Source organism: Pteronotus mesoamericanus, unplaced genomic scaffold, assembly GCF_021234165.1.
Source record: "Pteronotus mesoamericanus isolate MK-2021 breed Mesoamerican mustached bat unplaced genomic scaffold, CSHL_Meso_final contig_20, whole genome shotgun sequence".
In the NCBI taxonomy this organism is placed as follows: Eukaryota; Metazoa; Chordata; class Mammalia; order Chiroptera; family Mormoopidae; genus Pteronotus; species Pteronotus mesoamericanus.
The window spans coordinates 12,921,493-12,949,363 of record NW_026555085.1 but is presented as its reverse complement, the minus strand read 5'-3'; the positions used below and the strand labels follow the sequence as shown (position 1 = coordinate 12,949,363).

Below are 27,871 nucleotides of genomic sequence, written 5' to 3'. Positions count from 1 at the left end.
CTGCCTGATGCTCTTGGGCCCAGGGAAGGCCGAGGCAGAGTTGGGGCAAGGAAGGATCACTAGAAAAGAGTAGGACATCACAGGAACCGGGAATACTCAAGAATTGGGTAAAGGATAATCATTTAATAGACAAATTAGTCCATACCAGTAAAATAGTTTAATTTTAAAATAGTCATCAATGTGAAAATTTCCCAAAGCTGGGAGTAACAGTCTAGAGCCAAGGCTGGGAGGGGGCCAGGCCTCACCTGGAGCCCATCTTGAGGCCCCAGAGTCCCACCCCATACTCCCTTGCAGAGAGGAAGAAACAGCTGAAGAGAGCCCTGAGTCAGCCCTCTCCCTCTCCCTGGAGGGCCCACCGTGCCAGGCCCCCTGAAGGCAACCGCTTGTGCAGAGGGTTTGGGGAGAGAGGGAGACAGACAGAAAATAGAGAGGTTAATAGAAAACAGAAAACAGAGGTTAATAATCCCACAGACATCCCCTCCACCCTAAAAAAACCCCTCATGGCTATGAACGGATGATGGAGGACGAACACTGATGTGATAAAACCCTTCTGCTGCCCAGAACAGCCTAATTTGGGCTGGACCAATTTGAAGAAAGGTCTTGAACTCAGCTGCATGTTACCTTTGGAGAATAAATATTTCAAAAAGGGGGTAAACCATGAGGGAAGCTGCTGCCAGTCAGTCAACGCAGCTGAAAGGCCTGGTGTGGCCCACGGCCTGACCCTACCGCACAGGGAACAGGGCTGTGCAGGTCTAGAGGGAGGAAAGTTCAAGGGCTCGGGCTGGGTGGAGGGCCCTGAGCTGCAAGGGTACGGGTGTCCTTGCAGTCCCAGTGCAGCGCTGGCAGGAAGGCAAGCAGGGGTCCTAGTCGAGCAGGTTGCCCTGCTCCTGGGCCTGGGTCAGGCTGTCCTTGCGGTGCAGGTGATGAACCCCCATCCTCTTGGGGCTGCGCTGGGGGCGGCTGGAGCTGGGGAGTGCCCAGGTCCTGCCCTCAGTGTGGGATGTGCCAGGCCCTTTTTCTGTGCTACTATCAGTGGGCAGCAGGCTCTGTTGTTCTTCCTCGGGACTGACCGGCAGATTCAGCTCTTCCTCTTCCTCCTCCCTGGGCAGGCAAGTGTCAGGTTCCGTTGGCAGCAAAAGCCCACTCTCACAGGGTGGGGAAGAAGGTGCCTGAACCACCTCATCTCTGTCAGCGGAGTTAAGAGCAAAATGGCGCTGCAGCTCAGGCAGTGCATCGTGTCCAAAGGCTGTGCGCTGGGCCGCAGTGGCCGGTGGTGGAATGCGGTCCACAAATGCCCGCTGCCAGCTGGCCAGCAGGTCCTCTTCAGAGCTGGCGGAGCTGACAGGAGCGCTGAGTGCTGGGGGAGCAGGGCTGGGCTGGTGGTGCGGTGAGGCTTGGGCTGAGGCAGGGCTGCTGGGCATGGGGCCGGGCCGAGCTCGCTCACTCCCCTCCTCCACCAGGCTCAGGGAAATGGCCTGGCGGGTAGCGTAAGTGCAGTTGGGCAGGGGGCTATTGCGGGGGATTCGCACTTTATCCTCAGAGAACTCTATTACTTTTCGGCCAGGATACAGAGGGTTTGGTGGAGACGGGGTCGGGTAGGGGCTCAGCTTCTCAAAGGCCTGCAAAGGCAAGTCCTCCTCTGGGGAGCCCCCAGCAGTGCTCAGAGAGTGGCACTCCCCATTGGGTTGGGGGATGGGGCTGCCAGGGACAGGGAGGCTGGCTGGGTCACCTGGGGCACCCCCACTCATGTCTACGTGCACAAAGACATCCTCAGCCAAGGGGCGCCCTGCACTGCCTGACTGGGCCGAATTGAGCAGTAGAGACTCTGGCTTCTCCAACACCCGGGCAATGACCGAGGTGGGTACCACAGCCCCTGGTGCCAGGCTGTGGGCAGGGCCTGGGCTGGCAGCCTCCTGATCACTGTGCAGATGTTTCCGGACCATATCCTGTAGCTCGCAGGGCAGCTAGGGTAAAAGAGCAGAAAGGAAGAGAGACATGAATGGTCCCAACCTAAGACTGGCTGACTTATGGCAAAAGTCATGGTACCACGTACGAGTATGAGTACCACTGTGTGCTCGGCACTGTTATGTTTTGTGCTTGCGGCATGCCAGGGTATATCCTCATTTCACAGACAAACTGAGGCTCAGTAGGGGTAAAATAACTTGAAGCTTTTTATTAACACTGCCAAGATCTGAGCCCAGAATTGGTGCTAAGGCCCATACGTGCTCAAACTTCTATGTGCCCCATCTTAGCAGTAGCTTCTGCCCAAACCAGACATAAGTTGGAGGATCTGTAATGACTGGCGGCCTTGACCTTCAGTCCTTCCATAGGCCTCATCCGTGGGCCTGAGGATCCTGGGGCTAGAGTCTGCCCCTTGGGGTTGGGGGTCAGTTGAGCCTAATCCTCTCTCGATATTCTTATGGCTGACAGCTCTGGCCACTCCCTCCTTCCTGCATGGGATCCTGGAGTCCCTCTCTCCCTGTCTCTGTTCCAAATATACCAACAGGGCCAGCCCCCAGCCATAGTGATAGGCCCTGGACAGCACAGAGGACACCAGCCAGTGACAGAGTTGACTGACTTGAGAGGAGACATGGAGGCTAGGGGGATGGGGAGAGGTGTAGAAACTGGAGTTAGAGGAGTCCCCAAAAGGTTGGACTGGTATTGTTGGGGCGGGTATTGTACTCACATCAGCAAACTTGTGGTGACGGAAGTGGGATTTGTTGCACTTGAGGAGCTGCACGGCCAGGTTGCAGTCCAGCCGGTACCGTTCCTGCGGATACAGATGTGGTTCAGTGTCCAGCCCTGCCCGAGGGAGCAGGGCTGGGCCAGGACAGAGCCAGCCCCAGGCGAGGACGGCCCCAGAGGTGCACATACATTGAGCTCCTCCAGCTTATTGATGGTGTTCTTGGCATCCAGCAGCTTGTTGGTCAGCTCTACAATCTCCCAGTCCAGTGTCTTCCTATCCATCTCAGCCTTCTTGATCTGAGGCACAAGGCTTGGGATGAACCAGGTCCACACCCTAGCTAGCCCTTCCACCCCCTCCCAGCCTGGAGACACAGGAAGCCACAGGTGCTAGGGCAGCCAAGGCGAACGGAACAGAGACAAAGAACAGACAGAAGGAGACAAAACACCTCTCCTGTTCTCCAGGCTGACTGCGAGGTGGGGGCTTTCTGAGCAGGGCTGCTGCCACCTGGGCCCAGCGGTAGAACAGGCAGTGTAAGAGCTGCCCATCCGCTGAGGGAGCCCTACATACCGGGCAAGGCAGCTGGTACCCGAGAGGCGATAACCACAAACCCAGGCACTGAAGCCTATGTACGGAGCTGCTTCCAGGACCAGGTTAGGAAGAGGGAGGAAGGAGTAGGCCGGGTGGCAGCTGGGGGAGCCGGTGAAATTACCTAGTTGAGCTGGGAGGGAGCTGCAGGCCCAAAAGCAGCCTTCTGATCTTCAGCTCACAGACCGGATCTACAGCCCTCCTCCCCCCAGTGGCTTCAGCTTGCTGCCACTGCAGCCGAGAAGCTGTGAGTGTTCAGCGGTGACATCAATCAGTACCTCTGCCTGGGCCAAGAGCAGGCTCCCAGCTGTCCCCCAGGAAGGAGGCACTGACGACTGAATGGGCCTCACATAAGGAAGAGGAAAGGAATGGGCAGAGGGAAATGATCAGGGCCCCAGCTATCCCAGATCTCAACAGAGGAGGCGGCCAGGATAAGGGAGAAAACACACAAACTCAGACGCAACTGCAAAAATCCAGCTGTGGCTAAGAGAGGCCTGAGAGGAGAGTGCGGCAGCAACGGTGGCAGCATGAGGGGGAGACGTGGAGAGAAGAGAAACAGTGTGAGCATTAAGACAGTACCAACTTGCACAGCACACTGTGGTCCCCTCCCCACCACTGGCCACTCTCCCCTCCCCAAGCCCCAGGGCAGAATGGCATTCCCTTGGCAAGTCCTAGCCCCCTGCTATGCTTTGAGCACAGTGCCAGCCAAACTGCCCTCCTGGACAGATTACCAGCGTGTGCAGCTTGTCCTCCAGCTCCTGGTTGGTCCTCTGGGAAGCTGTGTAGCTGTTCTGCAGCCTGCAAAGGAATACAAGGTGGGCCTTTGGGTCTTGATCCTGTTCTTCAAACCCTGTTCAGCATCTCCTTTATAATGGATCTTGAGCAAGTCATTCTCCTCCCAGAACTTCTGTTTTCTCGCCAGAATCAGATGATCTCTGAGGCCTCTTCCAGCTAACCCCAGGGAATGGGAAGATGCATGCATGTGTGTCCTAGCCCCTCATGCCCATACCTGCGGAACTTGTCCTTAAATTTGTCCAGCTCCTCCCGGCTCTGGCCCAGCTCCAGCTCCAGGCAGTCCTGTCCGATTTCCAGCTCGCGCTCCAGGGCCTCAGTGCGCCTGGTAGCCAAGGCAAGGCGCCTCCGAAGCTCCTCATTCTCCTGCTGCAACAGCCTGGCAGGGTGAGGGGTCAAGGGCAGAGGGGCATCAGAGATAGAAGGACCATCCCTGGAGCCCCAGGCTGGTCAGGAAGGAAGGAGTAGGAATGACATGAAGACAGACAACTGGGGGCAGGGGACTCCTTTAGATTCGGTCAGAGTATGAGGCAGCAGATTCCATAGGCCTGCTGGCCCTGAGAACACAGCCTGGCTGGGGGGTCGGGGAGGCAGAGGGGACAGTAGATGATAGTTTAACCCCCCACTCATTAGAGAAGAATAAGAAGACAGTATTCCCAGTCTGTCTCTGGTTACAGCCAAGCCAGCCGTCCACCAAGCCCCCAGCAGCTCCAGTTTCCCCACAGTACAATCAGGCTGCTCCATTATTAATCTCCTGGAAATCCAGCCCAGCACTGCCCTCCTCTCCAGAGGCCTCACGTGGCTGACGGAGAGGGCTCCAGAGAGGCAGCTGGCACAGGAGGGCCTGGAGCTGGGGAAGGGCTCGCTGCCAAGAACAGGCCCTCAGAGCCATCTCCTCCTTGATTTCAAGTTCTTTTGGAGCCCATGGAACAAACCTCTTTTTCCAGAAGGAATATCCACAGCAAGCCTCCTCCCAGGGTCCCTAAAACGCCCTCTCCCCACCCCAACATTTACCTCTACCTAATCCAAGGAAAAGCCCACCTATCCCAATAGCCTTTCCCGGAGCTAAGAGGGACAGAGTTGAGGCAGGGCAGGCTCTCAGGCAGCAGATACTCACTTCATCCTCTCTGCATCAGTCAGGGACTCCTGCACACAAAAGAACAGAAGTTTGAGGCTCAGCTCCAGACCACTGGCCTCCTGCTGGCCCACCCTCCAAGAAGCCCTATAAAGGAACATTTCTGAAGCCCAAAGACTCTCACAGCAGAACCAGGCTGAGTAAGTGCCCTGCAGAGATGGAGGCAATCCAGCAATGCCCAAACAAGCCTAGATCACTCTCTCTCATGCCAACTAGAAGATTCAGGAACCCCTTCCAACCCTCACCCTTATATATATATCAGCTCCAATCCCTCTCTTAGGCCCAGAGCCAGTTGCACATAAATCCTGGTACCCCTGCTACCTCTCCTAGGGATAGAGAGCCTCTCAGCTGTTCACTGGGATGCTCTGAGCCTTGCAGGCACGGCAGAGACCTGCCAGAGAAAAAATCCGGCTGAAATATAGCAGGGTTCTGAGCTCTGATAATCAGGCAGAATTGGGACCTTACAGAGGCTTGGGAGGAACAAGCGCACGGGTAAAGGAGAACTGCCGGGCTAATTCCAACTGAGGGGTGAAGTGTCTTGTCTTGCTTTTCACCTCCCACCCCATCCTCCTGAAACCGCTTCGTTGCTCATGGCCCAAGAGCCAGGGCTCAGCCAGACACAAAGCAGAGCAGGCATGTGCCAGAAAGAGGGAAATGCTGACAGGCCCACTTCAGATTGAATTGACTGCTCCAAATGCCAGTCAGGGTCAGAAAATGAGGTGGGTGGCCCACACCAGGGACTTTGGAGCCACTAATACATGGATCTGATCCTTTTCTATCACACACTGGTTATATTAACCTTACTGAGCCTTAGGGTCTTCATCTACAAAACCAGGAGAAGGCCCCTTGGATGGCACCTAGCATAATACCTGGCCTTTTCATTTACTGTTCTCTGAGCTGAAATGGGTAAATCATGGCATCTGTGCCCTGAATTTGACCAAAGTGGCCATGGTGTGCCTGTTGCTCAGCATCTGCTGACAATCTCTCAGGTTCTATAAGTGTGCTCCATGTACTACAATAGGATAGAAACCTGGTAGCAAGGAGAATAAGTCACTGCAGCATTTCTGTCCTCCTGTTAGTAAGCCTAATGTGGGAGGAGAACTGATGTATTTAACAAATGCTAACCAAACAAAGCAAAGCTGGAGGAAGGGCCGGACTTCTGGGGACAGTGAGGAACAGCTGGTCTGGTGGAAGAAGCCAGAGCACCGCCTCCCAGCAACTCCCAGAGGGGCTGCAGGTTGAATGGCTCTCCTCCACTAGGGGAGGCCCAGAGGCCCAGCCTCCAGCAGGTAAGGACTCCTCAGTCTGGTGGGTTGCTTCTTGCAGGAAGAACAATACTGCAGGCGTGGGGTCATTTCCACTAAGCTACCAAGACTCTAGGACCCCCAGACATGGGAATACGTGCTCATGGACACCCCTATGAGCCTAACAGCTCCCACCAGCAATACCTTACTCTCACCCCAACTTTGGGGGCCAGAAGTCCCCTCATGTGAGAGAAGTCAGCCAGACACCCAGCCTCAGGGGCCTGCCTCTGCCAGCCAGGGTGGGGCTACCGGCCTTGCTAACCTCCTGCTCCAGCTGGGATCCAGGAACTTCCAGGCGCAACTCCCGATGCTCAGGCGGTGCCTTACGGTAGGGTTTCTTAGCAGGGGCTGCACTGGTCATTCTGGAAGGTGAGGGCTCCGTGACCTGCTGAGGGAAAGCAAGGAAGGAGGAGCCTCAGAAACAAGGACAGGAGGCCTCTGGACTAAAGGAAAAGGATGGTAAAAGGGGACACATACAGGAGCCACTAGGCAGGCAGACAGGCTTGGGCATTGCTGGGGCCACTACAAGGGTGGATTCTGGTGTGTTGGTTCCTATGGAGTCAGGAGAGCGCTGGGGCAGGGGGGCATGGGTCCAATGGAAACGGAGGGTGGGAACGGCAGGACACAGGGCCTGGGCACCAGGAGGAGGGCACTGGGCCCAAGAGGGCAGAGTCTGAAGGCAGCCCTCATTCAGAAGAAAGCCCCAAAGGGAACACTCTCTATGCATCAGCTTCCTCCACTCCAAATTGGGGTGAGAACAGCACCCATTTCATCGGGTCGTTGTGACATTATGTAAGGCACTAAGAACAGTACCTGGCACTTAGAAAATGGTCAATAAACGTTAGCTTTAAAAAATAACTGTAACCAGAAAGTAAGGGTTTGAGGATATTCAACCAACCTATGCTCCTTGGTGAGGGTCTTTGAGCTTGAACGCGCTAAAGGCCAAGCCCCACTGGCCTCACCACTCTTCTTTCACCAACCGCTGGCCAGGAGGGGCCGCCTGCCTGCCCCCTCACCTGCCGGCCTCCCAAGAAGAGAGCCACACGGGGAGCGCAGGCCTCACAGGGACGTACCGTCTGTCTGTCGGCAGCTCGCTCTGTTCCACTGTCCGGGAGTTAGCCCTCGGCTCTCTGCATCCCCCGGCCCCGCCACGTCCTCCTCTAGCCAACAGCTTCTGAAACTGGAGAAGGGAAGAAAGTGGAAACCAGGTGTCAGCCGCCTGTCAGTGCCACAGGCCACCCTGCCCAGTGTGGGACCTGGAAGGCCCCCCAGGGAGAGTCAGGCAGGAGAGCCACGGACGGGGCGCTACAGGGGAAGAAGTGGAGGTGGGGACGGCTGGAAGCACTTACCGTTTCCATGAGCACTGTCACAAGTGTGTCTGTGTGTGTGTTCATGGTCTCAGCGTGCCCACATGCCCAATTTTGAAATACGTCTGGTCCTGTCCTGATCCTACCCCACATCTGTCCTGTTCATCTCCCAGGCCTCTCGGAGTCTAGAAACAACTAAGAGGTTTGGAGAACATGGGTGGCAGAAGAGAATACCAGGAAAAAGCCTAGTAGAGATGTAAGGAGATGCTGGAAAGAAAGCTCTTGCAATGCTTCCAGAAGGAGCCCACAGATTACCTCTGTGTTCAATGGTGGTAAACAGACTCTGCGATGCGGAGGGCTAGCTGGCTACAGCAGAGAAAATCTAAAAAGGCAGCAGTTTAGGGCAATTACAGTTCTCAAACGGGGTGATGTTTATCCCCCTCTGACCATTCTCAGATATCTGGCAAATGTCTGAAGACATTTCTGGTTATCACAACAGAAGTGGGTGCTCCTGGCATCTAATGGGTGGAGGCCAGGGCTGCTAATGGGTGGAGGCCAGGGCTGCTGCTACACATCCTGTAATGCACAGGGCAGTCCCCACAACAAAGAAGTATCAGCACACAATGCTGACCGCGGCAAGGCTGAGAAACCCTGGTATAGAAAACCCAAGTCTGGGGAGCTGAGACACCTAGGCTCCAGGCTCAGTGGTGCTTTTGACACACTGTGTGGCCCTTCCTCGCTGGATAAGCCTGTGTGTCATCTGCACGAGGTGGCTGCACTGACTGACCCCCTCCAGGTTCTTGGGGTTCCTAGCTCTGCCCCGACCTGTAATAAGCTGGGCTACAGCAGGGGGGCAGCAGCCACCACAGGGACCAGCAGAGGCAGTAACCTCAGGCGGCCTTCTGGGCATACACAATCTTCCTGCTGCCATCCACCTAAAGAGAGCTGGGAGCTGAGGGAAGCCTTACGGGCTAAAGCGTGTGTTCCTGCTGTTGGGACATGCCCTGGCCATGACTCCTGTCACATTCCAACAGGGCCTGAGGCAGGAGGAATGGGGAGGGGGTAGAGAGCGCGGGGAAGCAGGAGTGGCCTCCCTCCTCTGAACAGTCTGGGCTCTGGCTTGCGATTCTAGGGGAGCCGGGGTGTGACAGTAGGCACGAGCCGCCAACCTCCACCCCTGCGATGGTGTGGCAGAACGTGTCCCCACAGGGCACAAGCAGCATGCTGGGTTGGGCTGACTCCCTGTGCAGGAATCCGGGCGGGCCTGAAGGGACAGTACATTCCTGGGGTGTGGGAGCAAACAAGTCTCCCCCACAGGTTCCCCGGGGCCACCCCTCCAGGTAACCCCAGGGTGAGACTTCCTAAGGTCTCGGGGAGAGGCCCAGAAAGCCCAAACCGGCCTGTGTACCTGGGTTGTGATACTCAGAGGGTGTAAATGGGGTGTGTATATAAGTTGGAAGAGGGGCAGAGCCAGAGGCAAAGGAGTAAGCGTTTCAGGTGGCCAGAGATTCTGCAAAACCCAGGGGAGGCTCTTGTGCCGGCCTCTGCCTGCTCCCCTTCTCTGTGGAGAGTCCAGGCCACTGCTCCCCATCTCACCCTGTCAGCTGAGTGGCCCCTTTCTCCCTGCAGGCCCCTTTGTGAACCCTCCTCCATTCTCAGCTGCTGCTTTTCTTCCCTACCCTATTCCTGCTGATGCCCGCACTGTCCTCTAGGCACCACGACATGTTTATGGGCAGTGGGTGGACAGGGAGGACACTGACCGCTCAGGTATCTGGTTTTTCTACCTGTAAGGACAGTGGCTTCACTCCACACCCTGCAGCCCTCCTTCTAATTGCCACATCCTCCAGCTCATCCTGCCTCACCCTGACCTCAAGTCCCCGCTCCCTGGCCAACAGCCCACAGCACGTATTCCCAGGGCTTCCACAGCCAGGCAGCCTGGCTGGCTGAGGGACAGTGTGGATGCAGGTGGCAGTGAGCGAGGGAGTAAATGCAGGCACAGACTCTCTGGGATGAATGGTGGGGAGATGGGGGGAGGGGTTCGCTCACCCAGCCAAAGCTTTCTCTTTCCACGCATGTCAGTCACAGTGAGGGGAGCCACTCCTAACTGAGGAAGCGCAGGCAATGCCCGCTAGGGAGACAGTCCACAGGAAGCGTGCAGTGTCGCCAACACAAGTCCGCGGGAGACTGTGCCACTCCCCGCCCTATGTCCATAAATACCAGTGCATGTCGGGCCCTTGCTCCAACTCCTGAGATCTGCTAAGTGTCCCAGAGCAGCCTGCCGGGGCCCACTATTCCAGCACTGAGCGGGACCAAAGAGCCCGGCAAGCCACTGTCCCTGACCAGAAGCACTACAGGGAAGGACAGGCTGGGGTAAGAGCAATGCCAGGTGGAGTACAAAACGAGCAGCAGCTGGACCCCAGGCCCACAGGCAGGGAGAAGATGACAGGCGCACTGAAAGGCAGCCGAGCAGACCCTCCAGGAAGCCCAGCTACCAGGTAGGGCCTCCACTGGCCGTATGTCCTCCACCCAGAGGCTGCCGGGTGGCCTCGTAGTGTTTCAGCCCAAGGAGGACTCCAACCTTGCGTGGAGAGAACTCCAGGGGAAGCAGCTTGGGTGCTCAGAATGGGCCACGAGCCACAAGCCGCCTCTGGGGCCTCTCGGTGCCCACCTTCAGGCCGCCTCCAAGAAAATGGTCCTCTGGAAGGTCTAGAAATTGACAGGGAAAAATCCCACTCCTAAACTACCCGAGCTTCAAGAAATTGGGGGCAGATGACTAAGGATGTGAAGCTACCAGATCATGTGCTGGGTTTGCCCTACAAGTACAGCTGTGCCCTGGGAGAGAGGCCGAGGCCTAGGGGAAAAACCTCTGGCTGACCCAGCCTGGCCTGAGGCTCCTTGGCCTGGACCTGCAGGCACTGTTGAGGAGGACACCCAGAGCAGCAGGAAACCCTCCCCATCTCAGGGAGGTGAGGTGCGAAGAAAAGGCAGCTCTCCTCACCCCTTACTGCCCCCTCCAACCCCGCCCCCTCCTTCCTCTTCTGCATAGTACTCATTCTTCACTTATTCAAAATCAGTTTGGAGAAGAGACTCAACCCATATCTGCTGGGGTGGGGAATGGGGTGATTAGCTTCCTAATTGCCATGTTGCAATCTGCCAGTTGGTGCAGGCTGCCTGTTGCCGCCTGTCCTGTATTAAATACCTTCTCCCTGATTACAGCCCATGGGGCACGATTAGCTGCCTCCAGAGAACAAAGTCTGCTTTCATTAGAAGTGGGACTCGCACGCACAGTGAACCTGCACTGTGAACCTGAACAGCTGAGCGGAGAGTGTAGACAGAGACAGATATAAGGAAAAATATGTGCCAAAAGTAGGCTGAGCAATATCCTTGAATCAAAGGACAAAAAGTTTGCCAAGCATACCTGCTCCTTTCTGTGGATATGAAGTATGTGTTTGTGACCAAGGGTTTCCACTGTGGTCAGGGATCACCGCTGCCAGACATGGAGTAAGATAAGGAGAAAACTCTTCAGAGTCCTTATTCTCTTTAAACCGCTATCCTTACTCCTCCTCCCAGCAAAGACCCACATGAGGCAACAGCAAAAAGGTTTAAGCTCAAGAGCCAAGGACACCCTCACAGTTCCGTCTGCCATCTTTTCTGTGGGTTTGCTCAAGGCCCAGGGCAAAGTTAAAGGTGCAGGAGAGGAAGGGAGGTCCAAGCTTCCCTCTGAGGGTTCAGAGGCCACCTCCTCAACACTGGCCCAGCAGAGGGAGACTGGATTAAATCCAAAATGGGTGTGGTTCTTCGGCTTTTCAAACTTCTGCCTTCCCCCGTGAGACGTCTCCTCTAGCTTCCAAGTTCTGCTCTATGACTTCATTCCACAGCCCTGACCTAGAAAGCCGGGATGCCACCCCACTTGCCACATTACCCATGTTCTCTTTAGGAAATTATGGCACCAACAGTTTACCTGAGCTCAGGCCATTTCCGATCCTAACAATATGCCTTTCTGATCATAGTTGTCACCAAACCAGGCAAGTGGGGCACCTTCGGGGGTCAATGAACGCAATCTTCTCGATCATGAAGGGCCAGTAAGTTACCACCAAAGCCATTAGAGCGCTTCTTCATAATTCACTCAAGAAAACTCACACAGAGCCTGGCTGGTGTGGCTCAGTGGACTGGGTGCCGGCCTGCAAACCAAAGGGTTGCCAGTTTGATTCCCACTGGGAACGTACCTGGGTTGCAGGACACATCCCCATTAGGGGGCATATGAGAGGCAACCACACATTACTGTTTCTCTCCCTCTCTTTCTCCCTCCCTTCTCCTCTTTAAAAATAAATAAATAAAATCTTAAAAAAGAAAGAAAGAAAGAAAGAAAATTCAAACAAGTCAGCAATCACTACTGCTTTTAAAGTGAAAGGAAAACCAGCCCGTCTTCAGAATACCCCAGCTGTGCCGTTTGCTGCCTTAATTCTCTTGGAACCCAGCAAGATATAAATAAACAATAAAAATAAATATAGGCCCTTCCTTAAACCCCTAAGCAACTGCTAAAGCATGAATGTCTGATCGCACCGGGACTACTGCCTCCCCTGTGGGAGCTGTCCTCACCTACAAGCTACTGTTCTCAGCTTAAGTAGTCTCTGAACTCTGTAAGCCTGGAGGAAGCTGCACTGAAAGCCCCTGAAATCTGGGCTCTACCTCCAACCAAGGCCCAAAAGCACAAACTACCACCCTGCAAGGCCCAGCCCTGTAACCAGGCAACGTGGCAGGGACCCCCACTACCATTAACACAGCCCCTCCCCACCTGGGCTCTCACTGAACAGCAAAACAGCCCTCCAGCACAGTGAGTGGATCCTACCGGAGCTGTTGGGGCTCAGTCTTCCCACATCGACCCCCGGTGCCCCTCCCGCTTGCCATCAGCCCCCAGTTTCCGGCATGCAGCTGTTCCTGAGATACATGAGCAAAGCCCTCAGCAATCCTGGGCGCGTGGCAGGCAAGCAGCCAGCAGCTCACAGGGTGGGGCCTGGGCAGGCTCTGCTCTGGGCTGATGACTAGGCTGGAAGATGCCAGTCTGTGCCCAGACCAGCCCTGCTGCCCCTCCGACAGCCAAGCCTGCCACCCCTCTGGGCAAGTGCAACCTCACCCGCTTGGGACAAGCTGCCTGCAGCCCTGACTTGGCCTTTTGCCTGCTCTGAGAACAGATTGACAAGTTTTTAAAAGCCAACAGGGTGGGTATTTTTCTGCCACAGAGTAATCCTGAGGACTCAGAACCAGCACTGTTGACCTTGAGTGCTCACCTGGCTCCCCACCTGAGCAAATACTTCAAGTCTGTCACCTGACCTCATCCAAGCAAACACTAGACCGGAATAAGGGGGCTGAAGACTACTGATGAAGATCCAAGCAAACCAAACCTCCCCCCTCATAAAGGAAGGGCCAAAAAAATCCCCAAGATCATAACCAGCACTTGACCTTAGTCCCCATACCCTCCCCTAGCCTGGAAAAGCAAAGTGAGAGGCCCTGAACTAAGGCTCCACTCCAGCCTCCTTTGGCTTTCCTGGTCAGGGTCAAGCCACGAACCCTCCAGCTTGCTCACTCCCTACTCAGGGTCCCTAAACGTCTGAGTAGCATCTACCAGCCCTCATATTTATACATTCCCACCCCATGCTAGTACACAGCCCCCTGCCTTTTCCCTTCTGGCCCCATGGTACAGAACCATTTTAAGGGTCTGCAGGTCTCAAGCTTCCCTATCCAGACTACCCTGTACTGTACTGTCTCCAGAGGCTGGAGACAGACAGTCTGTCTGAAGAGTTACCTGTGCAGAACACCGAGAGGCTCCAAGCAATCAGCCTTCCTGTTATTTCCAGAGTCCCCTTCTCCTCTCCAAGCCTAGAGGGAGAAAGGAGTTTGGTGGGAGCTTCTCCATGGCAAGCCGTTCACCAGTCTCCTAATCTGAGGCCAGGGCCTCTCCTAGGCCCACTGTCGAATCCAAAGCAGGTCCTGTTTCCTTGGACTAAGGTGCCCCTCCCAGCTCTTCTTGGCTAAAGTCCACCTGAAGCTCCAGCCATGGAAAACAGTGGGGGACCAAACTCCACCCACTCTACCTCCCAGAGTAACAGTCCAATGGGTACTTGGTTCTGGTCTCCAGATTTCAGTTTAAGTAGCTTCACACTTCTGTCCAAGGAAATTCTCACAACCAGGCCAAGGTTTTCAACCTCCCCAAGCCCAAGGAGAACCTTGCAGCTAACTCTAAATTATTAACCTGGAGTGAGAATAATGGGGACACCATCCAATCTCCTCCTCTTGAAAAAGGGAAAAAAAAAATTCAGTCTAAAAGAAAATTCCCATCTGTCTCTGAGGCATGAAAGAGAAACAGAATGCTAACTGAGGGATATTTTTGAACTCCATGGTGCTAAAGGCATATTAAACAGAAACTACTCAAGTCTGTTTTAAGAAAGAATGGGAAGTCATGGTACAGACTGAGGGGGGGCCAAGTCCAGCAGCAGGATGGCCGATGCGCAGGTGGCCATGCCTAGGAAACCTCTTCTCCTGGCCATGAAGGGCGCACGTCTCCACCCAGAGCAAGGAGACGGGAAAGATGGAGGGAACCCAGTTATAAGGACCAGAGAGCAGAGGAGCTGGCATTAGGTAAGCTAGGAGGAGGAGGTAGCTAGGCTGTCGGGAGGGAGCGAGGACGGGGCACTGCTGGTGGCATTCTCAGGGTAGGTTAGCTGTCCCAGGTCAGACTCACAGGGTTAGTGTCTTCTCCCCAACCAGCCAGCTCTCCTGGTTAGCACGGTTAATGACAGATTCATGGCAGACACCCTCCAGGCACTCCATATAAACAGACAGCTTGCTTTGTGAGCAGTGCAACTCCCAACTCTGGAGCTGCAAAGAAAGAACAGAAGGAATGCCAGGCTGCAGGTGCCCAGGGCACACACCACACTGTCCTCACAGGAAGGGCTCCTTTGGACTTAGCACTAGACCCTCAGGGGCTTTCTCCCACCCAGAAATCATGCCAGGCAGAGGTGCAGCACTCCCCTGCCACCCAGTGAGTCCAGCTCACCCCACGTAACAAGGCTCTTTGGCTGCTCAACAGAGAGGTCACCTGTTGCAAAAAGGTCACTTCTTGGGGGTGGGCAGCTCCTATCTTGCCTGTTCCCCCAACACTGACGCAAGGCTACACCAGAGCCCTGAAAGCTCTGTTAAAGCTTTTTTCTTAAGAACAAAGCCACCCACAGCTGCAGCTGCTACCCATCCCATGCCTGTGCTAGAAGAGTCCACCCCACCACCTCCCACGGGCTCTGAGGAAAGGGACTGGGAGAGAACTTGCCCAGGGATCAAAACTGCAACAAGAGCTGCATGGAAAGCACAGTACAATGGGGCTGTGTATGACCCAGCCCAGCACTGGGCCAGTCAAGGGAAAGGGCAGAACACTGCCACCTTTCAGTTCTGAAAGGGCCAGGGTGATGGCTCTTCCCAGGGAGCTGGTCCCAAAGGATCCTACAGAGCAAGGATAAAGGCTATGCTACAGCCAGGCCTCCCCAGACTCCAACAGGGGCTAGTCTACCCTTTCAGAATGAGCAATGATCAGAAAGACAAGCATTCTTAACATAACAAGCCCAGAACCACCCAAAGGGAAGATGACATGCCTTGGCTTACAGATCTCAACACAAATGCAGCGACAGCAGTAGAGCCCAAGAGACCCCACAAGAAGGGGCCCCTGGAGCGGCAGGATAGGAAAACTTCAGCAAATAGATCAGCAAATACTGCCTGTGCTTAAAAGAGAAAGACACCATGTTGTTAGGGGAAAAAACAGGGAGGGATTCCCCCTTCTGTCCGGACAGCACTGCAGATGATGAGATGGCTTGGGACAGAAAGGGGAGAATAGTGGCCACCCTGGTCCACGTATGGGCCTGGCTCTGCTCCCAAGCCTAGGTTAATGATTAAAGCAGGCAGGAGAGCCTCCAGTAGGCTTCCAACTGCCTACTCACGGGGTTCCCCGTACTGCTGTGACAACTGCCCCAAAGCTCAAAAGGCAAAGGCCTGACCACGGAGGGTGAGATAACCATCTAGAAGAGAAAGAACGATTCCCGTGGGCTCTGACCTCTCCCTTGGACTGATAAGAAAGCACGGCCACGGACACACCAGCGTCAGAAGCCTCACCCACAAAATTATACTACTACTACTACTATTAATAATAATACACCAGCTGGGTCGGACTGCGTTGCTTTCAAAAGGTAGAGCAGCAAGTGACCTGGCTAATCCAAGGTTTCAGAAACCAGGGACTCTCTCTGCAATGAAACGGAGGTTGAGAAATCAGGCAATTTTACTCTCTTCCCAGCAAGAAATGACAGAGGACTGAAGGGGGAAACAGGCATAAGATGAAGTGTTGATGCCCACATGATGCCTATATCCACTCTGAATCCCACTCAGAGGCACTCCTGCGTACAATTTCAGCTCAGAACAAAAACAGTCCCTCAGAGGTAACCAGAGGGCTGCTGTGCCCAGAACCTGCAGGAAAGCCTCTGCATCCCATCCGACAAGCTAGCTACCCCAAAGAGAAACCCCAAGCTGGGAAGGAGGCTACAACCAGGCTTCTCATATGTTCCAACAGGGACTACTCAACCCTAAGTAACTTGATAGGTGAACAGAACAAATTGAAGAACAGTATGTGTTATTACTGAGTTTTGTTTATTTTATAAGTAATACCTTATTAGGACTGTCCAGAAGTACAAAAAAAAAGATTAGAAGGATACGTGATAAATGGGTAACTGTTGTTAAAACTAGTTCCTTGTCTACGGGGAATAGGTTTAGAAAGGGGCAATGGGGAGGTCTTTTTACTTTTTATTTTGTTCATTTTTCTGTATGGTTGGTATTTTATACAAGGACATATGTTTATGATAAAAACATACAACTGCTAGACAGACAGACAAAAGCCCTCTATCCGCACCGCACTTTGCCATTCTGGAACAGCGCTCCTTTCCACTACGTGTCCTTTGATCCTTGTAGCCTAATGAGGCCCACAGAACAAGCGGAGTTCTCCCATTCTGAAGTGACAGAGAGGGTAAGTGACTTGCCTAAAACCACAGACTGGGACAGAATGCTGTGTTTCCAATTCCAGTGCAAAGGATAGAGAGCTGTTATCCCTAGGGAGCAACAGAAAAGCCGTGACAATTCTGTCATGTCCTTTACAGATTCCAAATGTCACTGAGAGCAGACAGTTGACACTTTTGAGACAGCAACTAACAAAGAGGTCCCACTCTTCTACTCATGGCCAGTCCAGAAGACTCACTTTGAAGGCTAAAAGTATACAACACGACCTAGTCCAGGTGGCTTGCCCAAATGACTCGCAAATCTGCTTAACATACAATGTAGTTTATCACTCCTGCTAAGATGTGATCATCGAAGATGTGTAACATTGCAATGTGCACTCCCAAACTGAGACTCCACTTTTAGCTACTGGTTTCATCCTTTTGACTATCTAGGCACTATGAGGTTGTAGCAAGACCTGGGTGTGATCTTGGAACACACCTAGCTAGGACTAGTGCTACAACCAGAAAAGCAAGGATAATAACGAAGAGGATGCCAGCAGCCAGACTTGAAGATGCTAATTCAGCAAGAAAATACACTGGTGTGACCCTAACTGATGTGGCTCAGTTGGATGGAACATCATCCCGTAAACTGAAGAGTCACAGGTTCAATTTCAGGTCAGGGCAGAGGTTGCAGGTTCAGTCCCCAGTCGAGGCACACAGGAGAGATAACCAATCAATGTTTCTCTCTCACAGTGACGTTTCTCTCCCTCTCTCCCCCCACCTCCCTTCCTCTCTCTCTAAAATCAGTAAGTCCTCAAGTGAGGATTAAAAAACAGAAAACAAACTGGTGTGTTTCACCTCCTCTTTTAACCCTGTCCTGCTGCCTTACGGATGAAATACGAAGGCTGAAAAGGGTGAAGGCTGAAGCCAAGCAACTGGAAGGTCATTTAATCACATTAACTCAACCTTGAAAAAGTTAGTAATGCTATTGTTAACACTGTCACTTTTTGTTTATGCAGGGCTTTTCTTCCTAAGTAAATCAAAATGTTGTGCCAGATAAATCCTATTTGCTTTAGTCTCCCTAAGGACTGGGTAGAGTCACACTGTAACCAGGACAGTTCAGCACCTACTACCGTATTTTTCTGTGTATAATGCACTCCCATGTATAGTGCACACCAATGTTTTTGGCCCAAACTTTTAGGGAAAAAAATCTTTCATTTTAATTAATTCAATTATTTACTTCTTTATATTTAGATACCTGTCTTTCTATATTATAAAGGAATTTCAGCATTTATTTTTTTAACATACTATGGTACAAGAAATTTTACGTAACAAATAACAAAACACAAGAACAGATACAAGATATTTCAGGTACTACCTGTATTTAAAGCACATCTTTATTTTTTCAATGCACATTATTTTTCCCTCAAAAATTTGGACAAGTAAGTACACATCATATATGTCAAAATATGGTACGTAGGGCCTAAATGCCTTCAGTAAAAGAACGTGGCCCTAAAAAGCTTCAGAGATAGGAGACCTTGCCCCTAATGGGGGAGAGACGAGTTAAGAACCACTGGCATTAGAGTGTGGTCAGTGCTTTGAGGGCTAGGAGGAGAGATGCCTGGCTGGGGCAGGGGTTCAAGGACCAGACAAGAAGGCTGCCCTCCTGAGAAGGTCTTTTTTTTTTTTTTTTAACAAAATCCTTTATTACAAAATCATAAGCATGTAATTCTGTAACATAACAATATTACACTCAGCCACATCATATATTTTAGGTGAAATGTTCAAATTAAAACTATAAATTATCACAGCTATATTATTACTCTATGGACCATACTCAAGCAGGCATTACTTCTGCTGGACCCTGTATATTTTTTAATATATCACAGTATCACAATAGAGTAAGTTCCAAGCAATCTGATGATGAGTTTTGAAGTAAGGCTGATGAATTAAAGAGTTTATTCTTCTAAAAGACTGGAGACCACACGAATATTTGATCTCAATTCCTTAGGATAAAGCTTCTTTAAAAAAAAAAAAAAAAGGCATTTATCTTCTGAAATAAACATAGTACTTGAATTAATGTTAGGTCGTATTTGCAATACCTATTATTTTATCAACATTCTAATTCATTTGTAACAAAGTTTGAGATGTACTATTCAGACAAGATAAAACACAGGCAGAAGTTTGATTTGAAGAGGATACCAAGAGCATCGCCACACAGCGATCTTTCTGGGTCAGTGCCCATGAAGAAGCTTCTGAGGGCGGCCTGCCCTGCCTGCCCAGGACCTGAAGTGTGAAGAGCAGGAAGGCCTGCCTCAGAGCAGACTTGTTTCTCAGCCTTATGAAGATATTATCAAAAAGTAAAGGAAGCTAGCAAGAAACTACTCCCCTTTATTCCCTCTTGCAAATTCTTCCTCACTTGCTCTTTCTTCCATATTTTTTGTTTCTTATTCATCACTCTTCACTCTGCTTTTTTCTTTCCTCTTACCGCCTTTCCACCTGTTTTCTTTTTCTTCTCTTCCTCTGTCCTTCCCAATTCTTCTTTTCCTTTTTTTTCCTTTTCTCTTTGCTTCTTCCCACCCAAACTTCCTCCCTTTTTCCATTTTTCTTTCACAGCTTCCTCATCGGATTTAAAAAAATATATTTTATTTATTTATTTTTAGAGAAGGGAAAGAAGGGAGAAAGAGAGGAAGAGAAACATCAATGTGTGGCTGCCTCTTGCACATCCCCTACTAGGGACCTGGCCAGCAACCCAGGCATGTGCCCTGACCAGGAATTGAACCAGTGACTCCTTGATTTGCAGGCCGGTACTCAATCTACTGAGCCACACCAGCCAGGGCTCATTCTGATTTTCAATTCACCCTGAAGTAACACCTCGCATTATACAATTAAGAGATCTAGACTTCTGGAAAAAACTTCCTTTGGTGTCTGCTGAGAACTGGTGCCCTAAGAAATATCCCCTATCAACTACATGAAAAATAAAAAGGCAAAGGAAAGACAGCAACTCTCTTAGCTACTAGTCCCATTTCTGGGGAGTATCTGAGTTAAGCCAGTTCTGTAGCACAAGATCATTAAAGCCTTAATTCCCTGGTTGGGTAGCTCAGTTGGTTAGAGTGCTGTCCTGATACACCAAGGTTGCAGATTTGATCCCCTATCAGTGCACACACAAGAATCAACCAATGAATGCATAAATAAGTGAAACAATGACAACAAAAAAGATCTAAGAAAACTAGGCCCCCCAAAATCTGGCTTCCTCAATGCCTAGGTGTGTTCTGCCTGCTTCAGCCAACACTTTTCAGTTCATAAAACACCAGGAGGAAAAAAAAAATTAACAAACCCAGGAGAAAAAAAATACACCAGGAGACATGGATCCTCAAATGAGCCATCCAGTCATCCACAGCCTTAACTACATTACAAATCCACCATCTACCCACCCCCACCTGTATTCACCAAAGTCACCACAAATCTTGAATGCATGTCATGACCCATCAAAGGAGTCATTACAACACAAGAATGTGGAGAAGCATCAACAATCTTATTTTGCACAGACTACTCACTGACTGTGTCCCCAAACTCACCTTTTTTATTGCTTCATCACAAGAAAGGAGACTCTCAATTTTACTCCCACCTCAAAAATGCTCCTGGCTACCTGGCAGAAAGCAAAAGGCTTATTCTAGCTTGACTAAAACAAAGGTTTTTCTTATACACTGAGTTTTTCAAAATGGAATTGATTCATTCAACAAATATTTACTATCTTTCATATGCCAGGCACCATGCAATATGCTGTAAACTCATTTTCTCTAATGTTCAATACTCCTGCAGAAAAAAAAAAAAAATAATAATAATAATAATAATAATGTCACACTTTATAAGGTACAAGACCAAGGACTGTACTGGTTAAGCAACTTTCCTCACTCCCATAGCTGGTAAGCAGCAGAGTGTGGATTTAAACCAGGCCTGCCTAGCTCTAAAATCAGACTCTATTACACACACTGTTCACCGCACTCCCAACTCTCCACACACCCCCACACTCCCAGCCTTCCCTATCTACCTACTCCCACTCTGTGACGAGGGAGAGTCCCTCCTCTCCAGGGGGTCAACTCAGGGAAAGGGATGGACAGGTAAACAGAGAAGTCACCATACAACAAGGTAAGTACCAGAACAGAGGCTCAACCACAGTGCTTTGGAAGCCAAGAGGAGGAAAGGAAAGCAGGGAAGTCTTCTCACGGAAGGTGACAAGAAGCTGGCTCTTCAGAATGGGCAGTTTCAGAGACATGGAGAGCATTATGCAGCCAGTACAGCGCACACGCAAAGAAGAATAAAATAAATGGATAGCCACAACAGGTTCAGGAGCAGCAGGAAATTTAGAAGCAATGAAGAATGGGACAGATGAAGTGGAGTAGCAGCAACTCAGGCTACAGGGTGGGGTTTAGGCCAGAGTGTAAAGAACTGTTTTTGCATGCCTAGCCAGAGTATGGACTTTGTCCTAAAAAAGTAGAACTCATGGCACCTCTAAGGGAAAAGACATCTTTTTTTTAATAGAAAAATAACTTCAGCAAAGACAACAGACTGGAGTGGGGCACGACTACGCCTGACATTTCATTTATTCTATATGCACCAGAGCATTATAAAGCACACATCATGTGCCCTGCACTATCCTAAATAGAAAAATACAATAATGAACTTCCGGCCAAGATGGAGGTGTAGGTAGATACACCTTGCCTCCTCACACAATCAAAACAAGGACAACAGCAAACTTAACAACAAAAAATAACCAGACTGCCAGAAAATCAAACTGTATGGAAGTCTACCAACCAAGGAGTTAAAGAAACATTCATCCAGACCAGTAGGAGGGGTGGAGACAGGCGGCCAGAGCAGAGAGGATTTGTAGCCAAGCAGTGGCTGGAGGATCAGACAAGCAAGGCGGCAGCTGGCAGTCCGGGTGCTCCCACATTTGTATGCAGATAAACCAGGAGGAACAGCTGGGGAGTGAGAGAGACCATGCAATCCAGGGTTCTGTGTGAGAAAAGAAAGCCTCTTAACCTCTGGAGATAAAAAACCTGTGAGGGATGCGGCAGCAGGAGAAACTCCCAGCCTCACAGGAGAGTTCACTGGAGAGATCCACAGGGTCCTAGAACATACACAAACCCACTCAGCTAGGAATCAGCACCAGAAGGGCCCACTCTGCTTGTGGGTAGCAGGGGAAGTGACTGAAAGCTGGAGGAGATCCAAGCAACTGGCATTGTTCCCTCTCGGACCCCTACCCCACATACAGTGCCACAACACAGCGACCTGGGTTGCCCCGCCCTGATAAATACCTAAGGCTCCGTCCCTCCCAATGTAAGAGGCATGCTGAGACAAAAAAATATGGTGCAAATGAAAGAACAGATCAAAGCTCCAAAAATAGAACTAAGCAATGAAAAGATAGCCAACCTATCTATTAGATGCACAGTTCAAAACACTGGTAATCTGGATGCTCCAGAATTAGTTTAATGGTCACAAAATGGAGGAAAATGTAAAGGCTATGCAAAGTGAAATAAAGAAAAATGTTTAGGGAACCAAGAGTGAAGGGAAGGAAACCAGGACTCAAATCAACGATTGGGAGCATAAGGAAGAAATAAACATTCAACCAGAACAAATGAAGAAACATGAATTCAAAAAAATGAGGAAAGGCTTAGGAACCTCTGGGACCTTAAACATTCCAACATCCAAATCAAAGGGGTGTCAGAAGGAGAAGAGGAAGAGCAAGAAATTGAAAAATTATTTGAAAAAATAATGAAGGAGAACTTCCCCAGTCTGGCCAAGGAAATAAGACTTCCAGGAGATCCAGGAAGCTCAGAGAGTCCCAAGGAATTTGGACCCAAGGAAGCACACACCAAGGCACATCATAATTGTTACCCAAGATTAAAGATAAGGAGAGGATCTTAAAAGGAGCAAGAGAAAAGGAGACTGTTACCTACAGAGGAGTTCCCATAAGACTATAAGCTGATTTCTCAAAAGAAACCTTGCAGGCAAGAAGGGGCTGGCAAGAAGTATTCAAAGTCATGAAAGGCAAAGACCTAGATCCAAGATTCCTCTCTCCAGTGAAGCTATCATTTAGAATGGAAGGGCAGATAAAGTGCTTCCCAGATAAGGTAAAATTAAAGGAGTTCATCACCAAGCCCATGTTATATGATATGTTAAAGGACTTATCTAAGAAAAAGACGAAGATCAGGAACTATGAACAGTAAAATGACAACAAACTCACTACTATCAACAACTGAACCTAAAAAAAAAAAAAGCAAACTAAGCAAACCACTAGAACAGGAACAGAATCACAGAATGGATATTAGAGGGGAGGGTAGGGAGGAGAATGGGGAAAAGGTACAGGGAATAAGAAGCATAAATAGTAGGTACAAAATAGACAGGAGAAGGTTAAGAATAGTATAGGAAATGGAGAAGCCAAAGAACTTATATGTAGGACCCATGGACCTGAACTAAGGCTTGGGGGGCGGGGGAGGGGGGAGGACATGCTGGTGGAAGCGGGGAGGGGGTATGCAGGGAGGAGGGGAATGGAGAGGAGAAAAAAAAATGGGACAACTCTAACAGCATAATCAATAAAATACGTATTTAAAAAAAGAAAATACAATAATGAATAAAATACAGTCTCTTCTCAGGGCACTTACAGTCTTATAAGAGTCAGATAAGTAAATAGACAATTACAATACAGGCTAAATGTTAAAAACGGAAGCACAGAAAAAGGGCAGTTAATGGGGGGTGGGGTCCCAAAGGAAGTGGCATTTAAACTGAGATGTGAAGGACAAAAAGGAAAGTAAAGGGAAGAGGGGGAATGCATTCCAGATAGCAGGACCGGCACTCGCAGATGCCCAGAACCTAGAATGAGGTAAGTTCAGAGCACTGTTAAGAGGCTGAATCCAGGTGAGAAATGAAGGGCTGGTTTACTCAGAGGTCCTTGGCACCCAAAGTGGTAAGGATGTGAATGTATAGATTCAAAGCTAACACATGAATAAGGGGTGTTATGGGAAGAAACTGATTTAGACAACTAAAAGAAAACAGTAAAGGGGGAGAATCAGCTCAAAAATCCATCAGACTTCACCCTGTAGTTTAATTATTTGCTAAAATGTGACCCAAATTGAGAAAGTCTGAGGGCTTCTACCAAAACAAAAAGATGTGCTCTATGGAGATGACATGTCTCAGCATGCTTCCTGCAACACAAGATAAAGTACACTATCCTGAGATATGTGGCTCCCAAGTTGATGGAGGAGGGCAGCAGAGACTGACAAAATCACGTGCGCCACAACAAAAAGTTCATCACAGGGCTGCGTAGGAATTCCTAGGGAAAGCCCTAATTCCTGACCCCCCAATTCTCTGAAATCTGGTTAGACACTGGGCGTGTGCCTACTCTCGTGGCAGGGTGGAGAGTCATTTACTAAAGAAAAAGATGGGCCCTGCGGGTGAGTTAAATAGACAGGACATGACTCAGAAGGACGGGAAGAGTGAGTCTTCAATACAGGGCAAAGGAAAGCCAGTCTATCAAACCTTGGGCACACCTCTGCCCCAAGGCTGCACTAAGGCCTCCCACCTGGCTAAAGGAAAAAAGGCTTGAGCACTGAGCCACGGTCTTTCTCAGCAACACAAGCCTCAGCAGAGACACATTCATTTTCCGTTTTCCTTTTAAGGTGGGAGGAAGGAACTGTTTAAAATGCCATGTAGTTTTTTTTTCCTATATCGTTTGCTACTTGCTATTTTTAAAAGAAAGATGCTTCCAGACTGCTCGTGAATTTAACACTACAGCTGTTTCAACTGCTCATGTCAGTAATGAAAGTCAGAAATGAGCCTTATATGTATATGTACATTAATTCTCTCTCTCTCTCTCTCTCTCTCACTCTCTCTCTCTGTTAAGCCATGCTGAGAGTGGGTCCTAACGTCAGTCTGCTCACCCGACCCAGGCCCAAGGTTCTTCACAGGCCGAGCTCAATCATGAAGACAGAGTCCAGATTTGGCTTACATGGCACAGAGGTCTCTGTCACCACAGTCCCAGCACAATTATTATCTCTAAGAGGAAGGAGACAGCTGTGATGAAGAGCTCAGTTCCTAAAACATTTTTTATTTTTAAAAATATTTTATTTATTTTTAGAGAGAGTGGAAGGAGAAAGGAAAGAGGTAGAGAAGCATCAATGTGAGAGAGAAACATTGATGGGTTGCCTCTCAGTTCGCAACACAGGCATGTGCCCTGATTGGGAATTGAACTGGCAACCTTCTGGTTTGCAGGCCTGAGCTCAATCCACTAAGCCACACCAGCCAGGGCTAAAACATTTTTTAAATAACAAAAAAAATGTTACTACCATATGGGTATACATCTAACCATCACTACAAACACAGAGGCAAACTGCCACTAGGCATATTTAAAAGTCCACTTTATAGTAGATCCCAAAAAAGGGGGTCAATTGCCAAGCCAGATTGCCTGGTATCAAATCCCAGATTTGCCACTTATTAGCCTGTGGATCTTGAGCAAATTACTTAACCATTCTGCACCTCTATTTACTCATCTGTAAAATGGGGAAAATAGCAGTATCTACTTCATAGGGTTGCTAAAAAAATTAGTTAATACACTTAAAGCACTCACAACAGTGCCAGGCACATAAAATGTGCTCAATCAGCACTATTATTATTATCTCTCACCTGCAAAGAAGATAATTCTACAGCTTCAAAGCTTCAGCAAGAAATCATTGGCATTTTAACATCACTTTAAAGAGATCAAAAAGCTGTACTTCCTCTAACATCAGGATGGCAGCCCAAACAAATACAGGTTCTTCACAGAGAGACTACAAGTTCGATCATGAAGCAGAATTTAGTGCTGAGATCTAGCATAAAAACAACAAATACATCTTGAGGGGCAGGTACTGTTCTAAATGCATTAATGTATTAACTTATTTAACCTTCATAACAACTCTACAAGATAGGTACTTTTACCAAACCCATTTGGTTGATGAAAAAGCTGAGCCACAGAGCACTATGTAATTTCTAAAGGTCACAGAGCTACAAATGGCAAAGCCAGGACATGAACTACGCAGCCAGGCTCCTAAGTCACTGTTCTTAACCTATAGGTGCACTCAATACACTGTCCTTGCTGATCAAAATTTCCAAGAGGACATTCACAAACTTTCCTCAGAAAGCAAAGGTTCCTAACCTCCTAATGGATCACAGCTAAATAGCTTCAGTGCTTCAGGTACCTGAAAGTACCGAAGCTAGCCTAGTAACAGTGATTTGCACTGGTCTGTCTGGAGTCAGACATTCTGAGAGGGAGCAGGGAGCAGGAGATGCTTAGTGAGATGTCCTAGATCAAACCTGACCTTCCAGTCCAGTCACAGAACAGATGTCAGCCCTGAAACAGACTTCAGTAAGAAGCCTACTTTCAACTCTGGCTTGGGTATAATAACACAGCATCAGAGCAAGTGAGGACCATACTCACTGCATTCTGTGGCTCCAGACCCCTTTCTTTTCCTCCAACCCCAAGTCCACTAGCTCTAAAGCCAGGCTTAGTCTGGCTAATAAACTTGAGTTTTTTAAAAATGTGGTCTGATGAGGAGAATACAAAAGAAAAACAAGCTACCAGAAGAGAAAAGGGCAAGTTCCACAGTCCTTTTTTTCCATCATCACATTGATCCAGGCTGTAAAGCAGTTTTCAAGTAACAGGGGTCTCAGAGAGTTAGGTAATAAACATTCCTAGAGCTTTACACCAATCAGCGTGACATCTTACCATTAACTGACCCGGATTTTGTCTCCCTAATCCCTGCCTGTCTGTCTTCCTCCTCTGACCCAACCTACCACCAAATCCACATTCGCAAGAACACTAATGAGTCCTTCTTACCAAAAGAAAAAAAATCAAAAAAAGTAAAAATGCTGCAAGAGTGAATTCAGGAGTTGGTGACAGTGGGTACTTAATTGGTCAGTGAACACCATCAAAAATGTTTTCTCATGAATCCCCATGTCACCCACAAATCTCCACTTCAGGCAAGATGCCAAACTGAAGATGTGACGGGAAGACTGAAGAAGATACAGTGAACATGTAGGAAGCTGCTTGTGACAGGGATGTATGAAAATATTTTCAACCTGATCTCTAGGCCCTTGCCCATGTTCGCTTGCATGGCTAAAGGCACACAAGGCTAAATTCTACATCCAATTCTCAAAAATCACCATGCAATCTAAGCAGAACACTAATTTAGGGACCACAGGCAAAGGGCAACCTCTATAGAAGAGCGCCCTCCTCAGATTAAATGATTCTCAGCATCATTCGGAGCCCATGCATCCTGCTTCCGGGGTGCATGACAGCCTGTCACCAGAGGCCACCTTACCCGCTCTGGGGTTGGGCTTGGGCAAGTCGCTACCTCTTCTTCCAAGCAGGCACTGAGATTCTTCCAGTCCCTGGGGCCCCTGAGTCTTCGGCTGAAATTGGGACAGATGCTTCTATAAGAACTGTGGAAAGGCTGATTTAAGTGTGGAAGAGGTTCATTTGACTGGCTTTAGTTCCTCCCTTACCAAACCTACCCAGCATCCTCCAGGTTTCTCCTTCCCCTTCCCCACTAAGCTCCTCCACGGGGAAGACCCCATTCCTCTCCCACCAGCCGGGTACAGTCGGACCTCGGCCACAAGCTCCAGGCTTCTTTAATCTCGGTTAAAAAAAAAAATTCCCCTTCAATTTGTGCCTCTGCTTCTCCATAGCCTGCATACCTACTTCTCGTACCCCGCCCTGGACCCCTCCCCCAGGGCTGCCATTAGATCCTAGGGCCCCTCCCTTCCCACCCAATCTCCTTTTTCTTTTTGCCCCCTAGAACATTCCGCCACTCCATTTCTTCTTCTCAACTCCGGAGCTAGTCTCTTCTCTGCCCCTACTCCATGCTAGTGTTCCCACAATTTCCTCCCCTAGCCCCAGCCTCCCAGCCCGACTACTCCAATCCCACAACAAACTTTCTGCCGCTGCCCGCTGCCTTCAGGCCGCCATCTTCTCGCGGGGCAGGCCGGGTAGTAGCCACGACACG

The 27,871-nt window shown here is 49.8% G+C and overlaps 1 protein-coding gene across 6 annotated transcripts; it reads right to left on the bottom strand.

Moving 5' to 3' along the window:
* Positions 1-27,871, bottom strand: TJAP1 (tight junction associated protein 1). Of its 6 annotated transcripts, XM_054569405.1 has the most exons (14): positions 27,801-27,871; positions 27,188-27,278; positions 13,613-13,686; positions 11,228-11,296; positions 7,852-8,004; positions 7,576-7,682; positions 6,765-6,890; positions 5,181-5,209; positions 4,281-4,442; positions 4,003-4,069; positions 3,736-3,765; positions 2,875-2,982; positions 2,687-2,770; positions 1-1,964 (listed from the first exon to the last, which is right to left on the bottom strand). In XM_054569405.1, the coding sequence occupies exons 7-14, from the start codon at positions 6,861-6,863 to the stop codon at positions 864-866; spliced, it is 1,680 nt and encodes a 559-aa protein (XP_054425380.1). In that variant the 5' UTR covers positions 6,864-6,890; positions 7,576-7,682; positions 7,852-8,004; positions 11,228-11,296; positions 13,613-13,686; positions 27,188-27,278; positions 27,801-27,871; the 3' UTR covers positions 1-863. The 6 variants fall into 6 exon arrangements, with proteins under 6 accessions (XP_054425380.1, XP_054425378.1, XP_054425379.1 ...); XM_054569403.1 differs by lacking the exons at positions 7,852-8,004; positions 11,228-11,296; XM_054569404.1 differs by lacking the exons at positions 7,852-8,004; positions 11,228-11,296 and having other exon boundaries at positions 6,765-6,887.